General features: G+C 38.4%; 1 protein-coding gene across 1 annotated transcript in view; it reads right to left on the reverse strand.

Moving 5' to 3' along the window:
- Positions 1 to 23,787, reverse strand: part of INTS9 (integrator complex subunit 9) — a 90,435-nt gene that overhangs the window by 41,665 nt on the left and 24,983 nt on the right. Inside the window, exons 3-6 of the mRNA XM_012775435.3 lie at positions 16,390 to 16,450; positions 13,010 to 13,072; positions 6,280 to 6,419; positions 3,943 to 4,029 (exon numbers count right to left, since the gene is read on the reverse strand). Coding sequence (XP_012630889.2) covers positions 3,943 to 4,029; positions 6,280 to 6,419; positions 13,010 to 13,072; positions 16,390 to 16,450 — 351 coding nt within the window. The remainder of the gene's footprint in view (positions 1 to 3,942; positions 4,030 to 6,279; positions 6,420 to 13,009; positions 13,073 to 16,389; positions 16,451 to 23,787) is intronic.

Raw genomic sequence — 23,787 nt, forward strand, 5'->3', positions numbered from 1 at the left:
ATGCTAGCTTTATATTAAAAATACCAGAGGCTGGGTTAGCTTCTTAAGTGAAATAGTCTGCTTTAAATTTTCCCATTAAAAACCTAAACTTAGAAGTGGGTGTGGGAAAATCAGAGACTCAAAATTACATTGAGGGATTCTCCTTTTCTTCCCTTCAAAATTCGTCTCTTTTTCAAGAGTAAACTGCAATGTCAAAGTTAGGAAGAAGGATGGCTAAGTTCTTTGAGATAAATCTAAAGGAGTAGTGTCAACTGAGGCAGGAAGTTATATAGCTGCCAGAAAGCAAGAGTAATAGTTTTTTTTAGCATACGTCCCAATAATAAATCAAATGCTAATTCAAACTAACTCCCAATGATTTAAGGGAATTTGACAGATTCTTTTGGCCAATGAGTTTGAAAATTTTTAATTTACTGTTTTCTTTAGTTGACAGTCTTATCAGTAACTTAAGCTACTAAGATGTATTCATTCTAGGCACTTGACCAAGTTCTACTTTGAGTCTGTCTGTGTAAAGTATAAGTCAAAAATTTGGAGCTTGAGCCTCAAATCCAGTTTACAGAGGTGTTTTGCTTACATCATGTAGGATTTTATTTTAATGTATAAGTCAATATTTTAAAAGATTTTTAAAAAATCATGTTTACAACATCAATATTTTGATCTTCTCTTAAATAGAAAAGGAAGATTTGGCAGCCATGGGCTCACATTCCCACATGGCCACAATCTGCTGAAGCTGTGTGTCGGCTGCCCCCTTAGAGGGGGCAAGTTAGCTTTCAACAGTTTCTGATTTTTGCCCACCAAGTGGTAAGTTAGGAAATTCAAAATTTTATTTCCACTAGCACCTTTTTTTATAAAAGGGAGATTTTGTAAGCATATTGTGAAATAACTTTCAGACCCACTCTTGAGCCCTCTCCTTCAAGCTTCATTCACGTTCTCCCTGATGCATGACGGCATTCTTCTGTGAGTCAGTTATCTTGTTGTATTTTGCAGACAGTAGGAGACAAAGGAAAATGCCAAGGACTTTGCCTAGGGTCACAGAAGAAAAGGCAAAATAAAGACTTGGGACTTCCTGAGACTTGGCCCAGGGTTTGGGAGGCAGGAAATACTGACCATTTCTGATGTGCCAAAATTATTTGTGGCAGAATATAGGGTGTAAATTTAAAAGCAGGCAGCAAGGGAAGCCAAAGCATACATGTTCCATGGGGAAAGAAAACAAAGTCCTAAGGTTTCTAAGGACAGAGATGTAGAGAAGTGGGGTCCTATGGAGTCCAGTGGGCACACAGGAGACAGAAAAAACAGAAGGAAAGTAGTATCACAATGGGTAAGAGAAGAGGGAGCTGAGAATGAATATGCAACATGAGGAAGGGAAGAAACCATGCACTACACTGGGAGATTGGTCAGATCAAGAAAGCTGTTCAGGGCACGGTGGCTCACGCCTGGGAGGCAGAGGCGGGTGGATTGTTTGAGCTCAGGAGTTTGAAACCAACCTGAGCAAGAGCGAGGCCCCGTCTCTACTATTTATAAGCAAGAAACTAATTGGCCAACTAATAGATATATAGAAAAATTAGCTGGGCATGGTGGCATATGCCTGTAGTCCCAGCTACTCAGGAGGCTGAGGTAGGAGGATTGCTTGTGCCCAGGAGTTTGAGGTTGCTGTGAGCTAGGCTGACGCCACAGCATTCACTCTAGCCTGGGCAACAAAGCAAGGCTCTGTCTCAAAAAAAAGAAAGAAAGCAAGCTGTTCATATACACACAGAAGACTTATGTCTTCTGTGCATGTTCAGAAAATGTTTCCTAATATAAAGCTACACATACATCACATCTTCATATAAGAAGCAGAGACATAGGGAAGATCTATAAAATACAGGAGGAAATGTACATAGATAAATCTACTTCCTCATCCCCTCACATGAGAAGGGGCTCACACACGCAAGAATAGGTGTGTATGAGCGTGAGAGGTGGCCCACGAGAGGGTTAGGAGTGTGGACTCTGCAGCCAGACTGGCCAACTGTCTGGGCTTGAATCCAGATCTTGCCACTCACTATTTGGGTGACCTTGGGCAAGTTACTTAACCTCTCTGTGCTGATTTTCTCTCCTGCAAAATGGTAATAATACCATTACCTACCTCAGAACTGTTAAAGGATTAAAAAAATTACATATTTAGTATAGTGTCTGGCACACAGCAAGTGCCCCCTAAGTTAAATAAAATGATAACATGTATAGAGGAACACATAAGGGAGATAAGCTCAAACTCGGAAACAGTCACTACAGAAAAACCAAGCATATTCCTCTGGCTACATACACATACATATTCTTGTAGAAAGAAGATCCACAAAATCTAAGATGTTTTAAAGTTAAGATAAGCAGATGACTAACAAATCATTGATCTAGAGCAGGTGTCCTCGAACAATGGCCTGCAGGCCACATGTGGGGTTTTTTGGCCCATTTGCCTTTTTACTTCAAAATAAGATATGTGCAGTGTGCATAGGAATTTGTTCATAGTTATTTTTAAACTATAGTCCGGCCCTCCAGTGGTCTGAGGGACAGTGAACTGGTCCCCTGTTTAAAAAGTTTGAGGACCCCTGTTCTAGAGGAAGAGAAATGAGTGCTAAGTTAGCTGGAAAAAAGTGGACTTCAGCACGAGTATATGGAACACGAATTGCCTCATAAGTCAAAAGGCTAGTTTTTACTTCAGACTCGATACGGGGGTCAGCAGGTGGGTCTACTATGGTGCTTGGAGGTAAGGGCAGCAGTTGCTAAGGTCGGAGAGAGTCCAGCCAGTTATGATTGACTGGGGTCATCCGTTGTCAATTGAAGTAAGAGCATGTGGGATCAAGCTGCTTCCTTCCTTCCTCTACCATATTCTACTCACCCCTCCTCTTACAATTTGGTTTCTGGTTCTAGCACTCTATGGCAACTAACCTTTCTAGGGTTTTAATGACTTCCCAATCTCCATAGCCATTTTACTTGAGGTTATTTCCACAGCATCTGAGACCACTGACAAGCCTGTGTTTTTGGAAACTTCCTTTGTGCCTTGGCTTCCATTCACCTCTCCTCTTACCTTCCTCATTTACTCTGCAGCTACTTTTATAACAATTACCAATTCTTTTCAATTCTATCTCAGAAATTTCTTTGAAGCTAGACTCTGTCTTCATGCTCACTACTACTACTTTAGTTTAGGCTTTTGTTACCTCCCTGCATTTCTGAAACAGTCACATGGCTGGTCTCTCTGCCCGCATCCCTGCATTCCCATCCATCCTCCATGTTGCTTCCAGAGTTACTTTTCTCAAAACAAAGTCAAGTCATTTTCCTCCTTATTCACATTCAACAATAAAAAAATTCAAGATTCACTCTCTGTTTTCATTATCTTGCTCCAACTTAGCCCTTTACTTGCATCTTTCACCTCTCTGCTCTTCCCATCCTAATCCACACTGAATTTCTCACTGCTCCACGAATATACTATGTTCCATGGCACTGTGCCCAGAACCCTCTTCCCCACCTTTTCTAGCTGGAAAAGTTCTTTTCTTCCTCCAATACCCACCTTAATTATCATCTCCTAAGGCTGTCCTTCTCAGCTTCCCTAAGCAGAGAGAGAGGTCTTCATTTTTCTGAATGCCTACAGCTCTGTGGTCAAACATCTCTTATAAGACATGCCATTCAAGACTGTAACTGACCTGTTGAATCGTCTGATTTTCCATTAAACTTTAAGCACCTCGAAGATAGAGCTAGTTGTTGTTAAAAATTCCCATACCTAGCACAGTCCCTGGCACATAGTTGCCTCTCAAAAAATGCTGGTTGAATCAAATGTAAACCTTTCATATGTTAAGGAAAAGACAATCTTTAGTATAACCGAATCAATATTTAAGCATAAAATGAGAAATCAAATGAGATTGTTTTGCAAAGCATATGGCTCTATAGTCTCTGGGAAGAGAGATGGCTGCTCCTCACCTCTGTATGTCCTTATTCTTCCACAAGGAGGCAGACTGAGCCTTTGGCACTCTTTCAATGAAATTCACCAGCTCTTCCATGAGAAGCCTGAGTTTCAGCAAAAAAGTGACGAACACCCATTAGAAAATTAGAAAAAATACCACATTCTTAACACTGTAGCCAGGAGAAATGACTTGCCCGCCTCCCCCTCCTCCACCTCAGCATCTTTCTCTCTGCTGCATATAAACTTGGGAACCATTTTATAGAAAGTTAAACAAACACCTAGACTTCTCATTGAATTTCCATGCTAAAAATTCTGAACTTATATGATTTAATGTACATTTAAAACAAGCCTGGCAGGTTTCTTGTCTCTGAACACTGAAATATATTAATATAAGCCTTTTTAAACTCTTACTCTAAGATCTCTTTCTTTATGTTACTAAAAATACAAAAGGAGAAATTGTTAAGTGACTACGAAGTACCCAATTTTGGTGTCAGCAGGGTGAGGGCATAATTTTTTTTTTTAAATAACAATATTAAATGGACATTTTAAACTGATAAAATAAGTTTTCTTGCATGTGTTTTAGGAATCAGCAAAATTCCATGTGGAAGAATACTCCAAGGACTAATCCTAAAAATTTAACAAAGGGCCCTACAAAAGAACACAACTCTCTGAGATCACGAGATGGAATATCACAGAATCGCAGTCGAGGGAATGTAAGAAATGACACACTTGACTGCATGAAGGGTCCACACGCTCTGGGGATCCAGGGGACAATCCAACATGGGGATCTGTGTTGGAATTCCTGATGGCTAAGGATGACCACAAAGCTTGAAATAGATTTTCAACATTTTGAATCTCTTTGCATAATCTAGAATAGATGACCCATATTGACTTAAGTCCCCTCCAAGTCAATATATAATGGTAAGCCATAAATTTATTAGCATTTGAAAGCTGAACAACTTCATTTCACTTCCATTTATTTATTTAGCACTAATAATCTCTTCTCTCCATCTTGAAGAAGCAAGATGGAGAGCTAGTCCCCAAATCCCAAGATCTGGGATCCAGGCTCATGATCGTTTTGGCTACAGCTTTCATGAGGACCGTCTGGTATGTCAATCCTCATCCTTTTTTTTTCAGGCTTGAGTCTAATGTTTTTAGCTCATCCTCTCAATGAAAACAATCCATCACTTTGAGTGTTTTACTTTCCTATAATGACCTTTCCTCAGATCCCTTATGGTTTTCAGCACACAATATAGGTAATATGGTTTGACACAAAAACAAGAAAATACTGTTTCATTTCTAGTAATTCCATCTTGTTGGACATCTGCAAGACAACAGAATCCAACCTAGGAGTCTATATCAACTCCTAGATCTTATATTTTGGGTTCTGACACTTTAACTTATTCCATACTTGTTAATTTATGTCAATACAATAAATTAATAATTTTTTTCCTAGGTCGCTTTCTTCTCTCTCTCTCTCTCTCTCTCTCTCTCTCTCTCTCTCACACACACACACACACACACACACACACACACACACACACACACATATTTTTTAAGAGACAGGGTCTTGCTCTGTCACCCAGGATAGAGAGCAGGGGCATGACCATAGCTCACTGCAGCCTCCAACTCCGGGGCTCAAGCAATCCTCCCACCTCAGACTTCTGACTAGCTGGGACTACACGTGTGTGCCACCACGCCTAGCTAACTTCACATATTTTTTTTTCTCACTAAATTATGCTATAGTTACTTACAGCAACCACCTACATCACAAAGGCTTGGTAGGGGCAGAGAAAGGAGTGGCAGAGGCTTCTCAGAGTCAAAGGCAGACTGTGCAGTTTTACTCCTTAGACTGCTGAGTTTCACTCTGTCAACAGCAGAGACAACTGAACCATCTAATTACTTACCTATCCCCTGTTTTCTATGAGCTGTCTTCATTTATAGTCTGCAGTAAACCATAAAAGGGGAGAAATTTTGAAAGCAAAGAAATCAAATTTCCTCTCCTTCAAGATGCTATGTTCCTTTCCTCTGAAGCTCTTTGTCTTGTGCCTTTGTGGCAACATCCTAAACACGACTTCCCCTACTTGGTATTATCTGCACAGAGGAGCTGTCTCCACGAACTCCTCCCAGTTTACATACACAAAAAGACTAAAAAGACTACTCGCCACAGCAATCTCTAGGCATTTCCAATGCATTTCTTTATTTACAGAGTCACCTACTCCTGCCTATTCTTTGGGTTCAGCTGTTCAGAAGGAAATAGCATTCACTCCTGGCATAACACTCTATTAAACAGTCATCACCAAAGGGGGCGCTCTACAGCCACATCTTAACAGGACAAGAATAAATACTCTCACCTGCCGATCTGAACAGTGGGTTCTGTGGCGTACACTGTGCCTGAGAATCCAGTGTGCTCGGTGATGTAGGGCAGCGCCATCATACAGTGATAGTTAGAGATGAGAATCACATCCACTGTAGACAGATCTATTAGTTCAGTCTGAAAAGAAAGGGAGGCAATGATACATATCTGTTCAGGGATAGATCAATATAATGTGACTAAAAATGATGTTGTCAGAATGCAGAGAAGTCATTTTTGTACTGCAGAATAATGATGGCTATCCTGCAACACTTCCATTCTCTCATTTAGGATGTTTTCTAATATTGACATTAAGTGGCAGGACAGGATGGCTAACAATGAGAACGTAGCCAGTCCATCAACAGTACTCTGATTTTACTAGAACAGAGTTCTTCTGGATTAGATATACAAGGATAAATGAAAACTGGACACTTCAACAGCTGCTGCCTGGCACATGAAACCAGGTAACCTGAAGCAGAGAGAGCACAATGTAAGTTATAAGGACATACTAGAGTGGGATGCGTCACTGCTACAGATTAAAGGGAAACGGGAAACAGCACGCAGAAACTGGCTCTTCACAAGTCAAATGTGGAGACTGTTTTTTTTTCCTGAGGCAACTTTTGACCACTAGTGTTGAATATGGAGCTAATAAAAGTACAGGGGTAGAGTCATCAGAGGAAATTAGACTCTCATCATCTATCCTAATCTTAACCCCCAAATCTGCCCTTTTAGTCCATCATTAAGGTCAGATGAAAAGAGAAAAGACAGGTTAGCAAGTGAGGGAAAATACTATCCAAGTTTGATAAATTTTACTAAAACTCTTTAGTGGAAGAAAATTTTTCCCATATATTTAAGTTCTACCTGTCTGTTAAGGATCAACTCTCTTCTTCCACTAAGTCTTCTTGATTTTACCAGATGAAAGAAATCACTTCCCCCTCAGAACTCCCAAAGTACTTTGTGTGTATCCCTCTTCTGACAGCCTTCTATACGATGTCACCTCCAAGTAGCACTTTGTCCCATGTGACTCTTCTCTGGCTCCCTCCACCCGCAGTGGCCCAGTACAGACTTCAGTGAGTTTTACCGAAGGAAGGCAGCTTTATAAGCAGTGTCTTCTGGAGGAAAAGTGAGATACTGTGGCTCAGAGACATCCTACCAGTCACCGAGCCTCCCTTGTGGAGGAGTTAACCCTGGGAAACTGTACAGTGCACTAGGGACAAGGAAGAAGTGTTCCAGTTAGGAGATGGGTCACTGAGCTAATGTGTTCCCACAGAGAAGTAACAAAGACGTCTGTGGCATAAACAGATGATAAGGGGCAGCGTGCCATTTTGGCTGTGGGCATTTTCTGGCTGAGTGACTTTACATATAAAATAGGCTAATTTAATAAAGCTGCCAAGGCATCATCAGCTCCTGAGGACAGCATGCGAGTGGAGGTCATAAGCTGCTCACTGTGAGGGCAATGACATCTATGTGAATAACATGCCTAATGACAGTAATAGTCCATCTATCCCATCCCCAACTCCACGTCCTGCACTGCGCTTGCAAGACAATATCCCCATGATGAAGCATCATATGACATTCTGTGGGTCCTGCTCTCCACTACCACTCCAGAATCATTTTTAAACAAATAAGGAAATGAAGACAAGAGTAGCAGAATGATAGATCCACAAGAAAACAATGGGAATGACAGTCAAAGCAACAATAAAGCTTAAAAGCATCACCCTCTTCCCTCACGCATAGAGAAACCAGTTCTGAAAACTTGAAATTTCTTTTAAATATATAAGAATCAGCCCAGAGAGTCTAGAATTATGAGAAATAAAAAAATTCTTTGTGTGTGTGTATATATATATATATATATATATATACACACACATCCAAATATATATATTGTGTGTGCCTACATAATTTTTTCCCCTAATAAATTTAACATTCAAACCATATTTACATGCAATTGACCCTTGAACAACACAGGGGTTGGAGCGCCAACCCCCTCCTTCCCAGCACTGCAGTTCAAAATGCACATATACCTTTTAACTCCTCAAAAGTTTAACTAATAGTGCTATTGACTGGAAGTCTTACTGATAACATAGTGGATTAACACATATTTTGTATAGGTACTATATATTGTATTCTTACAATAAAGTAAGCCAGAGATTCCAGGTCAATGTCCAAGCAGTATCATTAAAAAAAAAAGTAAGCTAGAGAAAAGAAAATGTTATTAAGAAAAATCCCATAAGGAAGAGAAAATACATTTACTATGCATTAAGTGGAAGTGGATCATCATGAAGATCTTCATTCTCGTCCTCATCATGTGAAATAGACCAAGGAGGAGGAGGAGAAAGGAGGGGGTTGGTCTTGCTGTCTCGGGTGACAGAGGAGGAGGAGGTGGAAGAGGAGGCAGGAGAAGCAGGCATACTCAGCGTAACTTTACAGAAATACATCGTAATTTCTGTCTGATTTTTTTGCTTCTTCTTTTCTCTAAAAATGTTTCTATAAAGCACCAATCCTCCTTCCACTGTTTTAGTTGCAGTGACCGTGTTGTAAAAGAAGTCAAAAGCAGTCTTGGATAATTGGAATCCTTCTGCCAGATTGTCTAATGCCACTTTGTTTTATGGCACTGTTTCTTCTATGCCTTCTTGCTCATCATCTGGCACTAATTGGGAAGCACTAATAGCCATGAAGTCATCTTCTGTTCATTCCTCTGGTTTGGTGTCTATTAGCTCCTGAATTTTTCCAAGCTCTCTATACCTTGAAACCATTTACCTCCCATCTCTTTTGCTATATCTACAATCTCTTTCATGATTTCCTTAACTGGCTCTGTTGTAAATCCCGTGATGTCACAGACAACATCTGGACACAGCTTTCTCCAGCAGGAAATTGTTTCAGGTTTGATGACATTCATGGCTTTCTCTATAATAAAAATGGCATCTTCAATGGTGTAATCCTTCCAGACTTTCATGATGTTCTCTCAATTGGGAACACAGCTTTGACCATCCTTTCCATAGAAGACAATGTATAATGAGTCTTAAAGGTCCTTAGGATCCCTTGATCTAGCAGCTGAATTAAAGACATTGTGTTTGGGGACAAGTAGACCACTTTGATCCTTCAGTGTTGACCTCATGGGGTTCTGGGTGGTCAGGGATATCGTCCAATATCAAAAGATCTTTAAAAGGTAGTCCTTTACTGGCAAGATACTTCCTGAATTCGAGGACAAAGCATCAACGGAACCAATTCATAAAAAGGGCTCTCTTTGTTCAGGTTTTCTTGTTGTACAACCACAATACTGGCAGCTGGTGTTTGTCTTTTACCTTCAGAGATCAGGGGTTAGCAACTTTATAGATAAAGACTGTTCTGATCATAACAGTAGAGTTAGGATATCCCTTTGTGCCTTAAATCTTGGTGTTCACTTCTTTTCCTTACTAATAAATGTCTTTTGTAGCAGTATTATTATTTTCTTTCCTGAAATAGGGCTCCCTTGTCTACATTAAGAACCCATTCAAGTGGATATTTTCTTAATGGCATGTGGGAACTTGTCTGCTATCTCTTGGGCTGCAGAAGTAGCTTCTCCTGTTATATTGACATTTTAAAGCCAAATCTCTTTCTATAATTATCAAACCATCCTTTGCTGACATTAAATTCTCCAGCTTTAGGTAATTCACCTTCCTTTTGCTTTAAGTAGTCATATAATGACTTTGCTTTTTCTCGAATCATATTAACACCTAAAGGTATGCCTTTCTTGTAGCAATTCTGCAACCACATAAGAGTTGCATTTTCAATACAAGATAAAAAGGTATTTCACCAAAAGTGCCAAGTTTTTGCATCTGCTGGTGTAGCCACAGTGATGGCTTCACGAATTTCCTTCTGTAGCTGCAGACCACAATCTACAGTACATACCAAGCAATTCAACTTTTTCTTGTAATGTCATGACTTTTCTCTGCTTCTTGGGAGCGCTTCCATCATCACTAGTAGCACTTCGTATGGGTCCCATGACGTTATTCAAGGTTTATGGTATTGCACTAAACACAATAAAAAATATACAAGAACTGCGAGAGATCACTTTTAACCGAGATATACAATTTACTGGAAAGACAACTGCTCAAGTGGAGATAATCCAGCCTCATGTGGTGTTTTAAGTGGATACTTGTAACACTTGAGCTCATCACAACAGCAATAGGATGTGGCTATGAAATCATTACATTAGTGTAGCATGTACTACAGTTATTTTTATGCAGGTATTATTTACATTCTTTGGACTGGGAACAGTAGAATAGTATCATGTATGGTCTGCAAGTGTATGCCTAAGTTTTGATAAACTGTAACATTTTATAATAGATTTGTGTATATTTTATGACGTAAATGATAACATAGACTAGCATTTACATATATTTTAGGCATCATTATGTATTTTTTCAATATTTCTAGATTCATTTGTGGGTTTTTTCAAATTGTTGCAGATTTCCAAAAAACTTTCCAGTATATTTAATTGAAAAAAATCCATGTGTAAGTGGACTCATGCAGTTCAAACTGATATTGTTCAAGGGTCAACTGTATTCATACATTTACTTACATATTGGAACTCAATAAGATTAACTTTAAAATGGTCATGTACAAACAACTTGGGGTTCTACAGACCATAATTTATTGGATCAAAACAACCCATAATTTATTGGTTGCTTACTATACTGTAGCTAGACTCAATGCACAGTCCATAATGTAGACTTTGGGGGAATACAATTATTTAAGGTAGTTGTATTAGATTATAAATTTCATGAGGATAGGGACTAGGTCTGCCTGGCTCACCCAAAAGTCACTAAAGACTGGACTGTAGTACATACCTCTCTCCTGCTTCTATTACTGTCTCATTTTCTTCCAGTCATACAATGGCCTGGGGCTCAACCTTAAAATAGTGACTATTACTAATTTGTGCCTAAAATCCTACCTGAAAAACTTTATATGGCTCTAGAACCCTAAATAAATATAACAACAATTCTTCAGTTCGGCAAAAGGTGAACTGCAAAATGGTAACTGTCTAATTTAAACGTTGAGTGTTCTATGTAGCAAGTCGCAAAGTCATCAGAACAGCAATCCATAAATTGTACATTGGTGTCCATAAACTCAAGGTTGCAGTGGTCAGTGCCGTATGTGGTAAACTGAAAATAAAAGTAGCACCTGGGATTAGGAATCTTTGAACAGATGGGGAATTGCCCCACCGATTCCTCAGTGACAAATGATGACAAAAAGATTTTAATCTTTGTGTGAGGGGCAGGTCTGGATTCCTGATAACTCTCTACCTTCAGCTTTATTCTTACTGTGAAATCGCAAACTTTCTCCCTTGTCTGCTACCTTCGATTACCATGTTTTTCTGTTTTTTGTCCTCTCTTTTGCTCTGGTACCCCCAATGGCACATACGTATACTTCAAAGAGAGAGAAAAAAGTTCATCTACAGGGTATCAAACAAAGTGTAGAAATGGAAAGAGACAGAAGAAAAGAGAACAAAAATAAGAGAAAATGCACTCCAAATTTCTTTTCTCTTTGGGTCTGAACCATGATAGTATTTTCTACAGGCACTGTAACTCAGTGGCAGATGGAAAGAAGAGGATGGCAGCTTCTCTCTGATTTCCTCAAGAACCCTGGAGTAGCACTGGTTTCCCGGCACTTCATCTGTCTGATCAGAACCCCCAGCCAGGCTGCTCTGGGGATTAGGCCTGTCAGCTGAGATCAACTGCCTTTAAAACTAATGGAAACTGATCTTGGTTTCCTTTGAAAGATGAAACAGGCCCCAAACCCTAACAAGAAATCTCACTGCGAAAAAGACAAATCTGGCATGTTCTCACTAATATGTGGGAGCTAAATATTAAAAACAATTGATCTCATGGAGACAGAGAGTAGAATGATGGTTACCAGAGGCTGGGAAGGGTAGCAGAGGGGGATAAAGTGGGGATGGTCAATGAGTACAAAAATCTCGTTAGTTAGAATGAACAATATTTGACAGTACAACAAAGTGACTATAATCAACAGTATTTAGAGTATACTTTAATTCACAGTGTATGCTTGTATTAAAATATTGTATGTACCCTATTAAAGACATACAATGCATAATAATTTTTAAAAGTCTAACTGTGATAATAATATATGACAGATATCCAAGACTCAGTTCAGAATTCATGAATTTCAAACAATATTCAATGTGATATTTCAAGTCAGCAAGAATTTTTAGTTTACTGGCATTGGCTAAATAATAGCAATTCTCAATTACCCATTGTAAGCAGCACCAGGAGAAGTATGGCTAACCTGAGCACAAAGGCATTAAATTACAAAACTGTAAGGTTTCATCTCATAGGCACCCATTACAGAAGTAAAAAAATAATAGAGAAAGCAGGTAAAGAAACAAAGAATGAAGGGAAAAAAAATTTTTAAGGGAAAAACTAAAACAAAACAAAACTGAAAGGCTTGAGTTATTTCCTTACCTTGCTCAAAATTATGCCCTAGTAGAAATATTAGTGGGGATTGTAGAAAGAGTTGGAAATAGGAAGAAGAGAGTGGCTTAAATGATTTACAGACCATATAAAAAGCTCCTAAATGATCTTATTTCAGCTCTATAACAATGTACTCGAAAAACAGATTCATTTAAACTTGAAAACAGGCAGGTAAACCCCTTAAATTATCTCTTGGCTTCATTTTGAGAAATTACACAATATTCTTTGTTTCCACAATAAGATTCACTTTAATCTTACCTCTGGTAAACAGAATTCAGGCACAGAATCCACAAATACATGACCCGAGCACTCCTTTAGCTCCTAAAAGAAATTGAAAAGGAAAAATACTAGGAAGAGATATCTAATGGGTATGGTACCAAAGAAATTTAATTCCCAAACCAAGCTTTTCATGAAGAGTCACAGACCGCTAGAGTTGGAGGGAAGCGAGGAGGATATTTAGGCTACCCCTTCCCCTGTTTAGGCTCAGGTAGACCAAGTGTCTTAATTAGGGTAAAAATGCTGGCTGGTGGCAGACTCGGGACTTGAATGAACATTTCTTGATGCCATTCAAGAAAGCCCTGCAGGGACACATGCTACTTCCATAACCCATGATCCATGGTTTCCAAATAATAGTCATGGAGACCACAACTGCAACATCGGAATTATCTGGGGACACTGATTAAAGATCCCTGGGCCCCAACACCTTAGGGATCAAAAACTGGGGATAAGGCCACGGTATCCATATTTATAACAAGCACCTCCAGTGATTCTGTTATTTGATCAGGTTGGGAGTCACAGCCCTAGACAGATCACTTAAAGGCTCTTTCTCCACTTCCCAAGGGTTGGAGCAAAAGGAGGGAGGATCACGAGTAGAGAGCATGGATTAAACCACTACTACTACTGCCACCACCAATGTAATGTTTGTCTTCGTAGAGTATACAATTTACTTGGAATTACAACATGCATTTCTTTTTTTAAAAAGCATATACATATAAAGAAACAGAATACAGTGCAATTCCCCATGCCACCGATGACCTACCATATTTAATATGCCTGTGTAAGTTTAGATTCCCCCACTGGCTGACCCTGAGAAAAGGCTTTGAGAGAGCAAGTGGTTTACTTGCTGATAAAACAGCAGGAGAATGGGGAAGTGGTCAACAGAGACAAGGGTAACTGATAATAGGTATGTAATTGAGCCATATACTATTTTGAGCAACTGGAACTTACTCCTATGGGGAAACTCTGGGAAATGGTATCACACACACACCTCACAGTTACCCTACTGAGGAGCAATGGGTCTGGAATATTTATATACCAATTCCTACACTTTGTGCAGCTTCAGGAAGAATCTCTCAGGCAAAACCATATAGATCCTGGCGGCTGGAATTATGATGGAGTATACTGAGATAGAAAGACCGGAGAGAGATATGTGTGGGCCACCAATAGGGCCTGCCACAATGCCTCCAGAAGGCCACGAGAGTTATTGTTTTCTCACCTCACTGACACTTGTAAACTGAAGTCTATGGTTGATTTTTTACCATCAAGATTAAAGCTACCTATGACTTTACAAAGAAACCAGTAAGATAGAAAAGACCGTTTCCTTTGCTCTTTCCACAAAGGGAAAGATATTGTTACAATTTTGTTCTAGCACATTTCCGTTAGTCACTGAACATCTATTTCTATATATTCATACATATATAAATCTATATTTACATATCAGGGTCTGAATGATTTTGCTTTCAATCTTTATTTGAGAATAGGGCATTAACTACACGTTATTGTCCTTGTGAACTTTTCATGTGTCATACATCATAACCTCTATAGAGTATCTCCTCCTTCTGCCTTCCACTGCATACTCTGGCTCCTCTCCTCAAGTGAGCACTGTTTAACCAGTGATAGGCTGAGCCAAAGAGACTGAACGCGGTTCTTAATTACAATGTACCTGCCAGCCAAAAACAAATGAGCAATTATGTTTAATGGGAGAAGACTCTCAACTCCCTCAGGATGAGGTTAAAAATGATTAAAGACAAATCATGGGAAATTTCAAAGCTTTGCTTGGTCTTTAATTGGCTGTGTAATCTTCTTCCCCATAATGCTACATTTCAGGGCACGTCATATGATAAAATCTCCTCTGGGGCTCTCATCCTTTCTGGCCTGCAGAAGCATATTTGCCATTCCAAACACTTACAATGTCACTGTATTTTATTCACCACTCCCTTCTAATGAAATACTCCCACATACACATGCAAGTCATTTCGCTCACAATGCGCTGGTAATGGGATGCTTCTGAGCCGTTCTCAGGGAACAATGATTTACAGCCAGCAGGAGACTCGGGCTGAAATCAAGTGCACAGGTTCCTGAATGTCACATAATTTTACAGTCGGCTATGAAGAAAATCTGGTTTCAAATTATGCATTTGGCTTGCACTTGAGGTTGGGGTGCAGTTATAGGAATTAATTCTGCAAAAAGCACCTCTTTATTTAACAGTGTTTGTTATAAGAAAAAAAGTGCTTTATTTAGATGAATCATTTTAAGGATCTTTAAACTCATTCAGTTTTTCAACTGTGACACTTAGGAGACGAAGAATGATTTGGAGATCTAATAAGTGACTTGGCTGAGTGGTACAGTTTTTAACCTTCCCATACCTACGATTTTATTTTAGTACAAAGTTTGATATAGTTCTAACATTTTTTGTAGCTTTGGATTATCATGTAATAAGTTTACTGTCCGAATACTGATATGAAAAAGGAAACACTGAAAAGATAACCTATTGTCAAAAATTTAATAGCCTTGGAAACAAAGTAACTTAAGTCATTTACTTTAGCTTTAGTTAGTGATTAAAGTCATAATAGGACTCTAAACCCTAGATTCTTAGAACTATTTTTTGTTTTTTAAATAATCTATAAGATTGTCCATTCTAGGCTACCAAGAAAGGCTGGAATAGATTCAAAGATCACAGTCTGGAAGACCTTCCACTCAAATTTGCCTACGTATACTCCCCTCCTGTACCATCCTTCCCACCTCCAAACATACTGCTGTAAAGTCAAATATCCTGCTCTGCAGAATATTCTCCATACTGTGGCCAGAATGATCCAAACAGATAATGATACTGTCCTTATGGAACCTTCTGTGGCCTCTCATCACCCAAAAGATGACCCAAACCTTTTACAAAGTCCTACCTGATCTGACCCCTCATAGAAGCAGTTAAAAATTCACATACTTGTGGATTTTAAAGTTATTTAAAAAAAAGTTTTACTTCTTCCAATCACAGAATCAGTACAGCTTCAAAATGAACTGCACTGAACTCTTTAATAAGCATCACCTTTAAAACTCTCATTGCAATTCTAGTATAGTTTTCTTTCTGTGGTGATAAAAAGTATTTGTAGCAAAAGTACTTTGATTTCTACAGATGAACAAATTGGATCTGAATCTGAAAAGAGATTCCCTAAAAGGCACTTAAAAGCAATAATTACCAAGTAGTGAAGAACCTAGCACAGATTTTTGGGGTTTTCAGAGATTAATACACCTGAAGAAAAAAAATGAGCCATGAGTCACACTGCCACAGGTGGCTCTGGTATGAAAAGATGGATATCTACTGGGTGTAGATATGCTTCTGTTTTTTTTGTTTTGGGCATTACCTTGTCCAAGAAAGCATTGCCATCCTTCAGCGACCAGCCAGGAAGATTAGACAGCCTGGGACTGCAAAACAAAAGATTAAATTATCCTAAATAGATTATAATCCTCAGTGATTTCATGGTGACTGTACTGTCTCCATAAAGTTAAAAACAGTTTGAAATTACTGGCAGCAATGCTTACCACAAGTACCAATAAAAAAGAAGAGAAATAACTTATTGTATTCATATCAAGCTTAAGAATTATATGGCCATAAGAAAGTAAAAGGTCCAACAGTTTAGCAAAAAACTGGGCAAATTAAAAGAATGCTATGAAGAAGAAAGAAAGATGAGATGCCACAGCATTTTATAGTGTTCCAATCACTGTCTCCTTTCCCTTGTTTGTGTCTGACTACAGCCTTGATGGGAGGACAGAATGGGAATCTTTGTACTGCAAATGACAAAACAGACTCAGAGAGGTTGGATGCTCTGAGGAGAACACTCACCCACTGGTAGACTCACTACCTACCAGTCTGAATGCACCTCGAACATGAATACCTACATTCTAGTCAAACCCAAACTCTGGATTCACTGCTTACAAGTAGATCAGTCACTGTCACTTGTGGCATCAGTTTCCAATTTTGGAAAAAGCAGCTTGTTTTCTCAAGTTGTACAAAGTGATACCATATGTAAGTGAATAGTTTCCAGAAGGTATAATTTCATGATGTTACATTAAAAAAGTCTGAATTCAAAAATCATTTACTGTTAGTAATCTCAGGATTTAACTGTCTACTACTAGGTGACCAGAAGAATTATATTGGAAACTGAAAATGCCAATAATTCAGGAAAGAAAACAATATATTAGGCAAATGAAAAACCCAATGACTAAGGCAATGTGTGGAGAAAAAGCACATCAGGAGCACAAATTCGATGGCCAAAGGATTGCAGCACTTCTCCACTAAAGTCTGTGAATTAAAAATTAAGGACAAAGTAAAGGTGTGGGACTAAAAGGATTCTATAATCAGAAAAAAAATACTTGTATAGTTCCTCATCCTCTCTCCAAAATAATTTTATCAGATACTGAATTTTTAATTAGGTGATAGGTGATAAAGTCAAATAGAAACATAGATATGTAAATACTTGTCAATCTTCTAGAAAAGGTTAAAAACCCAAATAAAATATATATGAATCTAGGCCAGGCACGGTGGCTCATGCCTGTAATCCTAGCACTCTGGGAGGCTGAGGCGGGCAGATTGCTCAAGGTCAGGAGTTCTAAACCAGCCTGAGTAAGAGTGAGACCCCCATCTCTACTAGAAATAGAAAGAAATTAATTGGCCAACTAATATATATAGAAAAAATTAGCCGGGCATGGTGGCGCATGCCTGTAGTCTACTCAGCTACTCAGGAGGCTGAGGAAGTAGGATCACTTGAGCCCAGGACTTTGAGGTTGCTGTGAGCTAAGCTGACACCATGGCACTCACTCTAGCCTAGGCAACAAAGTGAGACTCTGTCTCAAAAAAAAACCAAAAAACAAAAAACCATACATACATACATACATACATATATATATATACACACACACATATATATAAAAATCTATTTTCTGAAAAAAGTAAGAATTTGGGGGGTAAATTTTAATTGTGATAATAATTCCAAAGTTACAGAAAAGCTGCAAGAATGTAAGTACAATGAACTTCCACATATCCTTTATCTAAACTTATTAACTGTTTACATTTTGCCTTTATTTACTCAAAAGTGAGAATTGTGATTTTATACTTGAGAAAGAAAATCACTACGGGAAGAATAAAATTTGATTGGTATAAATTATACCTGATGAACTTTTTTTTTTTAATACTCTGGGAATTTTCTGCTCTATACTTTCAGGAAAATATCCTATTACCATTAGCTGTTTTAATTTCCATCTCATTTCATAGTCACATATATGTCTTTACTTGTAGAATTATTCTTGAAAAATATATTTACTGTCAGATCAGATTTAAAAAGCAAGCATTCTAATAAAAGTGCAATGACAAGACAATGTGGACACTGTTCTCATTTCATGCATGTTAACTCTCTAAAGCAAAGCTGTAAATATCCACTTCGTTTTACAAAGAGAACTAGATCAAAGGACACACACTCTGTTCCCCATCAGACCTACAAAAATCAGATGACTGATGTAGTTAGTTCTCCTCAACAAATGATCAGAAATACTACATTGCTTATTGGAAAATAATTCATTTTTTAAAAAAGCAACATTTTCAAGTATCATGGTTTAAACTCTTGACAAATATTCTTTATAATATCAAAGCTTCTGTTAAACCCTGGTAGTGACTTAGGATTTCAGACATTGCCAGTAGATGGGATTGAGTGCTCAAAGGAAATCATGACCATGTTGTAACGATGGTGCCAAACATGAAGGGCCACAAAAACATGTTACCAAATGGCAAAGGATGCTGACTGCAGAGATGAAAATACTTGCTTATTGTGTTCCCACAAGTTAATGAATCAACGATAAGAGTAAACTTTAAGTTACCAAAGGGGAAAGAGCTTATTATTTTGCTTTTAATGATTACAAAGTTTGTATAAACTTTGCATAAACTTTATGCAAACTTTGCAATCAAGGATACAGAGATCGCTCCACAGCAATCTACTTTAATAAAATATGAGAGGTAAAGATGCTAGAAAAATTGTGATTATAGAACACATCTTTGCATCCATGATTTCATAAACACTTCTTAGGGCAAAGGGATAACATTAAAAAAGTTTTTAGTCAAGAAAAAAATGTATACAATATCTACGGTTTGGTGATTGTTAATTTTAGAAAAATAGGTAAATTATTTCCATAAGCAAATAAATAAATAGTGTATGGCACTGTAATCTATTGCCTAGAAAAATACTGAAAGATAGGTTGAACATGATATGCAATTCATTTTTCTTTGTACTTTTCTTTTTTGCAATTCTCAACTCTGAAATGTATTACTTTTATAATCAGAAAATAGTAAAGGAGGCATGATTACATTGATTCATTTGAAAAATATTTACAGAAGGTTATTACTCAGAGCAAAGTGATAGGATTACAGTAAATAATCCTTGCCTTTTAGGAGTTTGCAATCTAGTACAGGGCGACAGTAAACAGCAATTACATCAGAATAAAATAAGAGGCTGGGTGCCATGGCTCACGCTTGTAATCCTAGCACTCCGGGAGGCTGAGGCAGGTGGATTGCTCAAGGTCAGGAGTTCCAAACCAGCCTGAGCAAGAGCGAGACCCTGTCTCTACTATAAATATAAATTAATTGGCCAACTAATATATGTAGAAAAAATTAGCCAGGCAGGGTGGCGCATGTCTGTAGTTCCAGCTACTCGGGAGGCTGAGGCAGTAGGAATGCTTGAGCCCAGGAGTTTGAGGTTGCTGTGAGCTAGGCTGACACCATGGCACTCACTCTAGCCTGAGAAACAAAGTGAGACTCTGTCTCAAAAAAAAAAAAAGAATAAAATAAGAGCCATGCAGGGGTATGCAGCAGGCGCCATGGGTTCACAGAGAAAGGGCACTTTCGACAGTGTGCAGTGAGGTGGCAGAGCAGGGAATGCAAGTTAGAAAAGGTCTCTCCAGGAAAAGAAAATAGGGAAGAGCTTCATCACTAGGTGTAGGGTTGCAGAAGGAGGTACTCATCTTTACTTGCTCCTTTAGGAATCTTTATTTATGTGTTGAGCTGGGCGCTGGTGATGTGACTGTGAGCAAAACAGACCTGTCCTCCTAAGGGAGTAGGGAAGGCAGACAGATCAAGTCATCACACAGAGAACAGTTGTTAAAGGTGATGAAGCACTAAACTAGCACCAAGCACCACAAAAGTTTTCCTGAGTGTTACAAATTGAGTAAGGAAGCCTAGGTAGGTAGCATCAAAAGATTTTGTGGGGATATGATAATTGAGCTGAGATCTGGACAGGGGCAGAGTCAAGGGGGAACTTGGTCCAAAGACAGGGTCTAGAGGGACTAGAGGAGGAAGATAGTACCAAGCCCAGTAATTTCTTCCAGTCATTCTCATCAGTCTTTGTTATTCAAATGAAATTTTGAGAAGAGTTCCATACACTCCCTCCAACTAGATCATCATCATTATGTCCTTCCAACATGGTAACTATAAATGATTTGAGAGATGGGCTCCACCTAAACAAGCTAAGGGAAAATGGGATGGGGAGGGGAGAAGAACCTGAAAGAACAACATGTGTGACTGCTCTGAGGTGGGAGTAAGAAGACTTCTTTGAAACTCTAAAAAGAAACAACAAGACCCAGGGTATAAAGCAGGTACTACAGGAGTAGAAATAAAGCTATTAGGTTATTAAGTATGAAATGTCTGATTTCCTTCTGTACTAAGGTTGACAGTTGACATCTCTGACATTTCACTTTGACAATTCTAGTTTTATTTTTATTGTATAGGTACATCCAGGTGTCTGTCAAACACCTGGTTTGGCTTGTGATTATTTTTCAAAAATTTTTTAGAGCAATTTTTGTGAAACCATGGATAAGTCAAAAATTCATGCCATCCATCAGTCTTCCTCATATTAAAAAAAAAAAAAAAATTCATGCTATTTTCAAACGTAAGTTCCATCATGGAACAAATGCAGCAAAGACAGTTTGAAATATCAACGAAGTGTTTGGGAAGGATGTGGCCAATGAACACACAGTACAACGATGGTTTGGGAAGTTCCATTCTGGTGATTTAAATCTTGAAAATGAGCCACGTGGGTGACCTGAGACCAAGGTGGATAATGATGACCTGAAAGTTGTAGTGGAAGCGAATCCATCTCAACCTACATGTGAATTAGCAGCAAGGTTTGATGTTACTATTCCAACAATATCGGACCATTTGAAACAAATTGACAAAGTAAAGAAGCTGGATAGATGGGTTTTGCATGAATTAAACGAACATCAGAGAGAAATCATCTCAAAGTTGTCATACCATAAAGGCCAACCATTTCTATACTGTATTGTTATGTGTGACAAAAAATAGATTCTTTTTGCCAATCACAAACATAAGGCACAATGGTTGGATAAAGATGAAGTGTGGAAACACAGACCAAAACCAAATATTCATCAAAAAAAGCTGATGGTGTCTGTTTGGTGGTCCAGCGCTGGTAGTATCCACTACAGCTTTATGAAACCTGGTCAGTTGATTACAGTGATGTCTATTGCAAAAACTGGAAGAAACAATGAGGATGCTTGAGATTAAGCAGCTGACATTGGTCAATACAGACAGGCCAATCCTCTTGCAAGACAACACTCAACCACATGTTGCTCAAACAACACTGCTCAAACTACAAAGGCTGGACTTGGAAACTCTCTGTCATCCACCATATTCAGCAGACCTTGCACCAACTGACTACCACTTCTTCTGGGCTTGGACCGCACTTCTTGCAAGGAAAAATGTTTAATTCTCAACAAGCTGTGGAAAATGCCTTTCTCGATTTCCTCGCCACTACCTCTGCCAGGCTTTCTTCACTGCTGGTTTAAAGAAGCTACCATTAAGATGGCAAAACTGTGTCAACAGTTTAGGCGCACGTTTCGATTCACTGTACTGCTTCCTATTTGAGATATAATAAACTATGCGTTTGATTTGAAATCAGACATTTCTTAGTGACCTACCAGGATGAGCATGGTGTTTAAAAGCAACAAGAAACCACTGAAAGGTTTTAAACAAGCGAGAGGCAAGATTAGATCTGTGCTTCTAAAAGATGATTGTGAGGAAGAAAACAAAATCATGTGCCTTCTGATAATACATACCAACACTGGTATGGTATTTCCACCAAAAACAATAACCCTAACCTAATAATGAGGAACATCAGACAAACCCAAATTGAAAGATGTTATATGAAATAATTGGCCTGTACTCTTAAAAACATCATGGTCATAAAAGACAGACAGACAGAGACAGTATTCTAGATTAAAAGAGAATGAAGACATGACAATAAAATGCAATGTGTGATCTGGATGGGATCCTGGAGCAGAAGTTATTTTTCTTTTTTGCTATAAAGGGCTTTCTAGTGAAATATGAATTGGTAAAACTGGGGAAGTATGAATAAGGTATATGAATTCTGGTATACTATCAATGTAAATTTCCTGATTTTGATTGTTATACCACGGTTATGTAAGAGAATGTCTTTGCTCTTTTGACATATGACTCAAGTATTTTGGGGTAAGGAGCATCATACCTCCATCTTACTCTCAAATAAAATTATGTGCACACATATAAAGAGAAAATGATAAAGTAGATTTGTTAAAATGCCAACAAACTGGTAAGGGTAATTAGTTGTTGTTTATACTATCCTTGCAGCTTTTTTGTACATCTGTAGGATTTCAAAGTAAAAAGTAACACAAAAAGATGACTTTGGATTCAGTCAGGGGCAAGATCAGAACTGAAGAAACTGGTTAGGAGTCTTTAATAGTAATAACTATAAAAGATGATAATGACTACAGCAGCACTGAAAGTAAGTGACTAGATTCTAGAACTATTTAGAGGGTAAAAATGACAAGGCTTAATGAAAGATTGAATACAGAGAAGTGAGGAAGAGAGGTATATCTAAGTTAACTTCCAGTATTTCTGGATTTTGTAACAGGATGACAGCGACTAAGATAGGGAGCTTGGGGAAAACCAGGTCTGGCAGGGTATGTTCTCTTCTTCAGGACCAAGTCTGCTCATGAATTCAGTTTGGGGCATATTGAGTTTTAAGGTGAAGACAAAGGTATATCCAAGAAGAGAAATGGAATAGGCATTTGGACACATGAATCTAGAACTCAGAAGAGAATTATTAACTAAAGACACACAATTTTAAGGTATTGTTTGGATGGTTATTGAAACCATGAGCTTTTATTAAATTCCCTTGCTGGAGACTATGATAGCCAAGCACTGGGCACTGAAGAATTATAATACATGATGGCCAGGCAGAGGAAGATGAGTCTCCAAAGTATGTAGAAAAGGAAGAGTCAGAGAAGTAAGAGGAAAACAAGGAATGCATTAGCATGGAAGCCAGTGCTGCTGGATGGTCAAACAAGATGAGGACTGACAGATGCCTGTCATATCTAATGATGGGGAGGTCATTTGTGACCTCAGGGAAAGCTGTTCCAGTGCAGTGTTGAGGGCAGAGGATAGACTGGACAGGGTTTAGGAATGCTGAAGAGGAAAGTGGAGTTGAGAGGTTAAAAACAAGTTGTTGTTTTTTTAAGTTAAAAGTGAAAAGTGACCGATTGTAATTAAATGGGAAGGACTGAGTGAAGATGAAAAGGTCCAAGACAAAAGAAAGATATATAATAATTTAATTAATTAGTTAATTATAATAGTGAAAGGACTCTGAAAAGGTGAGGAGGGATGGGAACAAGATAAAGTGATTCATTCACACAACAAATATTTACTGAGCAGCTACTATAAGCCAAGA

Source organism: Microcebus murinus, chromosome 24 (assembly GCF_040939455.1).
Source record: "Microcebus murinus isolate Inina chromosome 24, M.murinus_Inina_mat1.0, whole genome shotgun sequence".
In the NCBI taxonomy this organism is placed as follows: domain Eukaryota; kingdom Metazoa; phylum Chordata; class Mammalia; order Primates; family Cheirogaleidae; genus Microcebus; species Microcebus murinus.